We start from the raw sequence: 8,572 nt of genomic DNA, 5'->3' as shown, positions 1-8,572 counted from the left end.
AGGCAAAACTACTACCGCTGGGAGCCGCAGGGAGCCTGCCAGCCCTGCCACTGCCACCCCGCAGGTGCTTGGGGCTGCTCCCAGCCGGGCTCCGGCCGCAAAACTACTGCCCCAGCTGGAGTTTGCTGGGAGGGATGGTTTTGGTGGGTTCTCCCTTGCTCGGGATTCCCCCATCTTCCCCGTCCTGTGTCTCTCCCCTGCTGGGGTTGAGCTTCAGGGCTGGCCGGGGCCCCCATAGGCTCCCTGCAGCCCCAGTGCGACAACTCGGGAACCTGCCTCTGCAAAGCCAACGTGACGGGCTGGAAGTGTGAGCGCTGCAAGGACGGCTACCACAGCCTGAGCGAAGGTGGCTGCAGGTGAGGAGGAGCCCGGCCCTGGGCGGGAGCAGCGGGATGGCAGAGGAGCTCACCTCCTGCCTTCATCTCACCCCATCCAGACCCTGCACCTGTGACCCCGCAGGCAGCGTGGGCACCTGCGATCCCAACACGGGGCACTGCACCTGCAAGGAGAGGGTGGAGGGGCACTTGTGCAACAGGTAAGCACCATGGCCCTGGCATGGGGACAGGAACACTGTCCCTCTCCAGTCTTGGAGCACTGCTAGGATTTGGTGGCAGGGTTGTGGGGCCACATTCCTGTGGACCTCTGGGACCGGGCTTACAAGGAGCTGTCACTAGTGTCCCACCTCGGGACACTGCCGTGGTTCCCCGCAGCTCTGCCTGCCCTGTGCCACATACTCCTCCCTGTGCCCAGGTGCCAGCCGGGCTGGTTTAACCTGCAGCCCCACAACCCCGTCGGCTGCACCAGCTGCTTCTGCTACGGCCACTCCAGAGCCTGCAGGGCGGCAGATGGCTACCAGGAGACTCACATCCGCTCCGACTTCAGCCAAGGTACTGCCCCCGCAGACCCGGGGCACAGCCCTGCCAATTTCAGCCAAAAAAGTTTGGGAAGGATGTGGCTGAATGTCCTTCTTTGCGGCTGAGCATCCCCCTTTGGAGCTAACTGGTGGTGATGGGTGGAGAGGGTTTTCTCTGGCTTGCCCCTGTTTCACTGTTAAACATCTGCTTCTGGCCCCAGCTCCGTGGGGACAGGCTCTCCGTGACTCCCTGTGGCATCCCTCCATGCCAGCCGGCTCCTGGGGCTGTGCATGGCTCAGGGAGGGCTGCGGGGTCAGGCATGGACATTCTGCCACACCAGGGACTGCAGGGCACTAAAAATCAGCCCGGAAAGATATAAAATAATAGGATGGAGCCTGCTGGGAACATTCCCAATTATTCTCTTTTCCTCCCATCCTCGGCTGGGATGTGACAGTGCGGCTGGGAGAGCGGGGTGGGATGCTTTTGCCCGGCTGCTGGCAGGGCTGCGCTGGCAGGGCTGGCTGCGTGCGGGATGCTCGGGGAAACCCTGCCATCTGCCGCGCATCCCGGCGTGTGCAGCCCCGCCGCGGGGACGCCGCAGCCTCCCCCCGCCGCGCCCCGCAGGGACGGGCACCCACGGCACGCACCCCGCTCTGCCTCGCCTGTTCCCAGATGGATGCGAATGCGCCAGGCACGGGTGGATCCTAATTGATGTTAAACCGCGCTGCCAATTGCTGTGCTGCTGGAATGTCTTCCACGGCCTTGAGACCGAGCCAGGCTTTAAACCGAGTCTTTTTTTCCACCCTCCACGCAGCCAATTTGGGGCTGCTCCTTTGGGGACTGGTTTGGCAATCTCTGAGCTGAGATGCAACCACGGCACCCTCCTAAAGCCCCGCTCCCCAAAACACTTCCCAGTCCACAGTGGAGGTGGAGCAGATGGAATTATCTTATATTGGGTGAAAGAGTCCAAATTGGGGATGATTTAATAACAGAGCACAACCCACTTGAGAGATTTCCAAGTGTTTGTCCTGCAGGGCTGGAATAAATAACTAACCCTGGGGAGTGGGGGGGAGTTTAACTGGTTTCTTAAGGAAACCAACTTAATGCAATTACACCCCATCTCTTCTGGGCTTCTCCAGCATCTCTCCTCAGGCTTCCTGTGCTCGCCAGGCCACAGTAATGTTCGAATGGCAGCACAGGCAGGGGAGCAAATGTTTAAAGATAATAATTTCCTCCAAATCTAAGAAAATAAACAGATGAGGGGTGATTAAGTCCACCTCATAGTGCATGAGAGCACAGACCCCAAGTGGAGCAGGGTGTTACAAAGTGCTGGCCCCTTCCAAGGCTCCAGAGAGTGTTGGGAGGAGGGACAGAGCCCCTGAAAGCAGCTCCCCGCTGGTGCTGTGCTGGCGGGGACTCACTGCTCCCTTAGCTGTGCACTGTCACTGTGTGCTGTCACACAGGGCTAGAGGGCTGGGCTGCCACAACTCCAGGCACCACAGACCTGCCTCTGCGCTGGGCTGGCGGGGAGATCATCACCAAGTGGGATGGAGAGGAGCCAGTGGATTTTCTTGCACCAGGTATTGTGTGTGCTGGGTCCCTGGGGGGCTGCTCTGCTGTGAGGACCCCCTGGTGCTCTCATCCTGCTGCTACACTGGTGCAGGAGGCGCTGGGTTCCATTCCAGAGCTGAGCATGTTTCTATAGCAGAAGACAGTGGGGGGTATTGGATCGGTGGACCAGGATCCCAGGAGGGCAGGCTGGAGCTGGGACCACTCCAGGAGGGTGACTGTGGCTCCTGATGATGCTGGTGGGAATAGGACTGCACTGGCAGAGCTGGTGCCTCCATGTCCTACAGGCTTTGCTTCTCTCTCCCCTCACAGAGAAGTTTCTGCAGAACCAGCGCCTCAGTTATGGGCAGCTCCTGTCCCTGCTGCTGGGAGTGGAGGAGAATGGGACACGAACAGAAACCAGGGTGCCCCTGCTCCAGGTCCAGCTGGTGCTGGAGGGTGAGGGGATGGAGATCACCATGTCCAGCAGCAAGAGCCAGCCCCAGCATGGAAAGCAGGCTGTCTCCTTCAGGTACCCATCACAGCATTTTGGGAAGCCTCAGTGGGGTCTAGGGCGCAGTGTCTGATTTGTCTGGGCTGCCCCACTGGTTCAGCCCCACTCTCTGTCCCCCTCGGGGGGGTCCCAGTCAGGGGCCAAGCTGTCCTGCAGCACCTGGCTCAGGCTGGCCCTGTCGTGCCTCCCACACTCCCTCTCCAACAGGCTGCACGAGGCAGAGGAGGGTGCGGAGCCTTTGCTGTCAGCCTTCAGCTTCCAGCGCCTGCTCTCCAACCTGACTGCCCTCCGCCTCCGCATGAGCCGCGGCCCTGGGAGAGGTGGGTGGCTCCACAAAACATCCCATGGGGACCAAACTGGGGGGGGACTAAAGACACCGAAGCAGCATCAGGCTCTCGGGGATGAGAGGGATTGTAGGCAGTGTTTTGGGGTCTCCTGTGCCTGTCTGCAGCGTTTCAGAACAAGCAGGGGATGCAGCATCCCATTCCCACACCGCTCTCCCCTCTCGCAGGCAGGTTGTTCCTGAGCGAGGTCCAGCTCACGTCTGCTCACCCCGGGCCGGGCACACGGGCAGGCTGGGTGGAGGAATGCACGTGTCCCACGGGATACACCGGGCAGTTCTGCCAGTCCTGTGCACCTGGATTCAAGAGGGAGATCCCGTTTGGCGGGTCCTTCATCAGCTGCGTGCCCTGCACCTGCAACCAGCATGGGGACTGTCACCCCCTCACAGGTGTGCACCCCCCGGCCCCTCCACTCACCTGCCCCTCCATGCATGGGTGACAAATCCATGTCTTTGCTTGTTCTGAGGCAAGCTGGAAACCCTTGGTGAGGCTGTGGTTCCCAAAATTTGCAAACTGAATTGCTTGGGTGGTTGTAGGGACAGGGTTTGTAACTGCAAAGACAGAGATAATTAATGAAGTGCAATAACGGTGGTAATTTATAATTAGAGGAGCATTTTTCATAATGCTTTATGACCTTTAAGGAGGAGAAGGGAAGGGTGCTGGTCCTCAGAGGAGTGGGGGAGCAGGGGTCAGGGCAGCAGAGAGGGTTTTGCTCGGCTGGTCTCACAGACAGCCCGATGAGAGGAGCAGGACTGGGCACAGCTCTGGAATCTGCAAACTGAGGGTGCACCTGAGCAGACAAACAAGGAAAAAAGCAGGAAAACAGCGGTGCCGGGCTTGAGGGAAGACACCAGAGGAGCCAGCTCCTGTGTGCTGCCAGCCCAAGCCCTCGGTGGCTGGTTCTCCTCAGTGCGGAGCAGCAATGATGTACGGCCGGGATGGAGAGGGCTGAAGCAGGCAGAGTGCTCGGCGAATGCCCTTGCCCTGCCCGCGGAAGCACGGCGGCAGCTCTGCAAACCCGCCCTCATCCCGCAGAGCCGGGGCTGGCGCTGCCGACCGCACAATCCCCAGGGATGGGGCCAAGCTTTTGATGTTCCGGCCTGGGCGCTGCCAGCCCGCGCACTTCCTTTAGTTTATTTTTCCACTTCTTCCTGCCACCCGTTTTTTCTTTCTTTTCCATCGTCTGACTCTGCCTGGATGTGGGGAAAATGAAATAACACCCCCTCCCGCGCAGCCTTCCTGGTATGACCCGACCCCACAAAACATGGGGGAAAATCCTCCCCCGGCTCCTCTCTCTCCAGCGAAGCAGAGCATCTGCCTGGAGGTGGGGGGTTCCTTGAGCACTCTTCCTCCTCTTCCTCCCTCTCCTCCTCCCAGCCGATTTCGGAAGGCTGACTCACCGGCTCGGCTCGCTCTGGAGGAGCTGCTCCCCGGTGGGTGCCGGGCCGGCTCCTTGTGTTTTCCAAGACAGGCTGGAAAGGACGCGCCTCGACGCTGAGAAATGTGTTGAGGATTACGGCAGGCGCCGGCAGCCTCCGCACACATTGACGGTGCTGCCTGTGCCAGCGCTGCCTCGCCCCTGCGTCGCTGCGGCCCCGTGTCCCCTCCAAAACCTTCTCCCTTGAGCAAAGACAGGGCAGGGAGGGAAAACGTCCTGAGTACTGGCTGGAGATGTGCAACCCCTTGGCTGGAGCTGCACATCCCTCTTGCCGTGCTCAGAGCTGGGCTCTCTACCCCTCCCGCAGTCCCTGCTGTTATCCGGGGTTGGGTTTTCACAGACCCTCAGCTCCGTTTTCCTCCCCGCAGGCCACTGCCAGTGCTTGCACAACACAGAGGGTCCCTCCTGCGAGCGCTGCAGCCCCGGGTTTTATGGCAACCCCTTCCGAGGGCGCTTTGATGACTGCAAGCCCTGCCCCTGCCCCGGCCGCTCGCCCTGCACCGAGGTGCCCGGCACTGGGGAGGTGGTCTGCACCCACTGCCCCCCGGGGCAGAGAGGTGAGGCTGGGGGTGGGCGGGCACGGGGGCTGTGGGCAGCGTCGGCACGGCTGGATCCTCCCCACCTTTTTACCCTCCCTAGGAAAACGCTGTGAGCTCTGTGATGACGGGTTTTTCGGGGACCCCCTGGGGCAGAAAGGGCCCGTGCATCCCTGTGAGCCCTGCCAGTGTCACGGGAACGTGGATCTCAATGCCGTGGGGAACTGTGACCCCGTGTCTGGCCGATGCCTGCGCTGCCTGTACAACACAATGGGCGACCACTGCGAGAGGTGTCGGCCGGGCTTCTACGGGGATGCGCTGGCTCCCAGCCCTGCTGGGAAGTGTGCACGTACGTACAGCCCCCGGGGAGAGCTCACTTGCAGCCAAAAATCCTCCCAGCAGTGAAGGCAGAGGGTGGAAGGGGATGCCCAGCAGGTTTAGCGGTGATGGATGGTTCAGGTTATCCCCAAGTGTTCCAGAATGTCCTTTGCCCTCTTGCTCCACTGCCATCCTTCCCCAGAGATACTCTGGCCTGCAGGGGCTCATTCTCTTGGAGTCCTGTTTGATGGGGGAACGTGGCTGTCCACGTTGTCAGGAGCTCAGCCTCAGTGCCCCCATTCCTGCAGTCCTATCCACCAGCCCCGTGCAGGGATTTAAGAGCTGTTTTGTCTCCCATAGCCTGTGATTGCAACCCCAACGGCTCAGACCCGAGGCTGGAGGGCTGCGATCCTGGCACAGGCCAGTGCCACTGCCTCCCACATGTGACAGGCAGATCCTGTGGGCAGTGCCAGCCTGGCTACTACGGCCTGGAGCCCGCCGTGGGGTGCAAGAGGTATGTGGGGCACGGCATGGGACTACCAGGGGACAGCAGTGGCTCCATGCTCCCAGTTCTGGTCTCTGCATCGATTGCCTGCTCACAACCCTCCACTTCTCGTGCCAGCTGTGAGTGCCACCCAACAGGGGCACGGGAGAGTGGATGCCACGTGCTGACAGGGCAGTGCTCCTGCCAACCAGGTGTCACGGGGAAGAAATGTGACCGATGCCAGCATGGCTTCTTTGGCTTCTCTGCCAGGGGCTGCCGAGGTAATGGGGATGGGGACTGCATCTTTGTCCCTAAAGCAGGGCTGGCAGCCACAGCATGACGCCTTTCTGCCACCACTGCAGCCTGCAACTGCTCCCCGCTGGGCTCCGTCACCCCTCAGTGCCACGAGAACAGCACCTGCCTCTGCCACCCCGGCTTTGTGGGCTACAAGTGTGACCGGTGCGAGGTCAACTTCTTCCTTGACCCGCTGAGCTCCCGCTGCCAGCAGTGTCCTGCCTGCTACGGGCTGGTGAAGGACGAGGTACAGCCTGTGCAGTGCTGAGGCAGGCACAGCACCCCACCCCTGCATCGCCCCACTGTCCCCACATGTCCCCCTGTGTTGTGCCTGCAGGCTGACCAGCTGAAGGCCAAGCTGCAGGAGATGGAGGAATGGCTGCAGAAACCAGGCAGTGACACCCACCCCGGCCAGTCTGCCATGCTGGGAGATGCACCCCGGGGAGATGGGCTGCCCAGCCTACACCTCCTGAGAGGTACAGGGGACTCTCCTTCCTTCCACCCATTTCACCCCTCTGGGGTCCCTCTGCTCCCTCAGGGTGCTGTGACATGCTGGGTGGGTGCAAGGAGGTCCCTGGTGAGTGCTGGGCTCAGTGTGGGTGATGGGGTGACTTGGGGGGAGGGCAGTGGAGGGGACATACCTTTTTGGGAAGACAGAGCACTGCAGGGATGCTCACACCCCTAAGGTCTTGGAGTAGGCAGTGATGGGCATTATTGGGGGCTGAGCACAAACACATGGGTGCCCTTTGGGTGCTGAATTCCTGAACACCCAGAGGGACTGTATTCCCCTCTCATTAGTAGGTGTGAGGCAGGGGCTGGGGCATGGGGCAGCCCTACAGGGAAGCAGGGAGCCCCAAGCAACCCCAATGGGCAACGAGCTGCTTGTGCTGCCCACAGGTGCCTGGGCCACCCTCTTGGTACAGGTGAGGCAGCTGGCAGGGGCACTGGACATTGCACAAGGCCATCTAACCAATTCCAGCCGGGCCACCAGCTGCTCTGATCACGGACCCCCCAAGACCTGCACCCTGCTGTCGGAGATCGGGGCCATGCTGCAGTCGGCACAGCAGGAAATCCTGCATGCTGCGGACACCCTGGCTACCACGGTGGGGGCTCTCAGCAGCCCTGGGCTCCTGAGGAGGCTGGTGGCAATGCTGGAGGGCAGTGGGATGTGCCCCCCAGGGACTGTTGGGGTGGGATGTGACCAGTAGAGTGGGTGAGCGGGAAAGCTTGGGGCCCATGTGGGTATAGCCCTCCTTGCAGCTGAGTCAAGAGGAGATATTTTCCTTGCTCCACCCCTTTGGGAGGTTCTTGGTGGTGCTGGGCTGGGGGTGCCTGCTCCCTGCCGGGGTCTCAGTGCTGCTGTTTGCATTCCAAGGAGATTCCCCAGGAAATCCCACAGCAGCCCACAAACTGGAGCCGCTGGGCACTGGAGGCTCGGGCTCTGTCTCAGAGGTAAGACTTGAACAGGCAGAGGAGGCTGCCGGCCCAGCCGGGGGTGCAGGGGGGGCCACTCCTTTGCCAGGAGGCCAATCTTGATTTCCTCTCTTGGGTGTCCTTGTCCCTGCAGCCACAAGGACTCTATGGCACAGGTGGAGGCAGTGGTCAGGAGAGCACTGCGTGCCTCCAACGCCAGCTCTGAGCTCCTGCGGAACCTGCTGGAGGGGAACGCGCCGCAGGATGCGCAGCGCAAGCTGGAGGCTGGGTGAGGGGCTGGCAGCAAGGAGGGCTGGCAGGGCACCACAGCCCTTTCCTCTGGCAAGGTCCCTGTTACAGGACTCGGTCATGGGGATTTGGTACCTGCCCAACAGGCATGTGCTGAGCACCTTCAAACTCATTGCACCACAGTGCTGTAAAGTAGAGGGACAGGCCTCTGCATGCTGGGGGGTTTCAGGAAAAGCCCCCAGAATTTCCTGCTACATCCATGTCCAGGGCCAGGCCTCAAGTTGTCCTGTCCATCCTTTGAGGGACCAGAGGGCCCTGGCCAACAGCAGTGTCCTGTCCACGTAGGTATGAGGAAATCCAGCAGGCACAGGAGGAGCTGGGTGCTGGCATGGCAGAGGCCAGGAGAGCTTTGACAGCCGTGGAACAGGCACATGCTGACCTGGCCAACAGACTTTTGCAGGTGGCTGCTCTGAGGCAGGTGAGCAGTGCCCAAGCTACAGCTCCTGCTGGCATCCCTACCTCCTGCTTTACTACTGCTGCCTCCCGAGCTGGGAGATGATCTCATTCGGCTTCCTGACCCTGC

The 8,572-nt window shown here is 61.0% G+C and overlaps 2 protein-coding genes across 3 annotated transcripts in view; both read left to right on the top strand.

Moving 5' to 3' along the window:
* Positions 1 to 8,479, top strand: part of LAMC3 (laminin subunit gamma 3) — a gene marked incomplete at both ends in the record, with an annotated part of 14,614 nt that extends 6,135 nt beyond the window's left edge. The window contains 18 exons of the mRNA XM_017745413.1: positions 3 to 64; positions 239 to 356; positions 437 to 535; positions 751 to 887; positions 2,318 to 2,434; positions 2,736 to 2,934; positions 3,124 to 3,236; positions 3,428 to 3,646; positions 5,064 to 5,252; positions 5,335 to 5,580; positions 5,910 to 6,063; positions 6,172 to 6,314; positions 6,396 to 6,574; positions 6,665 to 6,803; positions 7,225 to 7,430; positions 7,706 to 7,779; positions 7,895 to 8,029; positions 8,335 to 8,479. Of these exons, the coding sequence (XP_017600902.1) occupies positions 3 to 64; positions 239 to 356; positions 437 to 535; positions 751 to 887; positions 2,318 to 2,434; positions 2,736 to 2,934; positions 3,124 to 3,236; positions 3,428 to 3,646; positions 5,064 to 5,252; positions 5,335 to 5,580; positions 5,910 to 6,063; positions 6,172 to 6,314; positions 6,396 to 6,574; positions 6,665 to 6,803; positions 7,225 to 7,430; positions 7,706 to 7,779; positions 7,895 to 8,029; positions 8,335 to 8,479 (2,674 nt within the window). The remainder of the gene's footprint in view (positions 1 to 2; positions 65 to 238; positions 357 to 436; positions 536 to 750; positions 888 to 2,317; positions 2,435 to 2,735; positions 2,935 to 3,123; positions 3,237 to 3,427; positions 3,647 to 5,063; positions 5,253 to 5,334; positions 5,581 to 5,909; positions 6,064 to 6,171; positions 6,315 to 6,395; positions 6,575 to 6,664; positions 6,804 to 7,224; positions 7,431 to 7,705; positions 7,780 to 7,894; positions 8,030 to 8,334) is intronic.
* A 58-nt stretch (positions 8,480 to 8,537) lies between these two features.
* The window catches only part of NUP214 (nucleoporin 214), a 59,466-nt gene continuing 59,431 nt past the window's right edge, over positions 8,538 to 8,572 (top strand). For both annotated transcript variants that reach the window (XM_017745508.1, XM_017745507.1), the window contains exon 1: positions 8,538 to 8,548. In XM_017745508.1, coding sequence (XP_017600997.1) covers positions 8,545 to 8,548 — 4 coding nt within the window. In that variant the 5' untranslated portion in view covers positions 8,538 to 8,544. The remainder of the gene's footprint in view (positions 8,549 to 8,572) is intronic.

This window comes from Corvus brachyrhynchos, unplaced genomic scaffold (genome assembly GCF_000691975.1).
Source record: "Corvus brachyrhynchos isolate BGI_N302 unplaced genomic scaffold, ASM69197v1 scaffold59, whole genome shotgun sequence".
Taxonomy (NCBI): Eukaryota; Metazoa; Chordata; class Aves; order Passeriformes; family Corvidae; genus Corvus; species Corvus brachyrhynchos.
The sequence above is the reverse complement of the archived record's forward strand: the minus strand, read 5'-3'. Positions and strand labels throughout refer to the sequence as shown.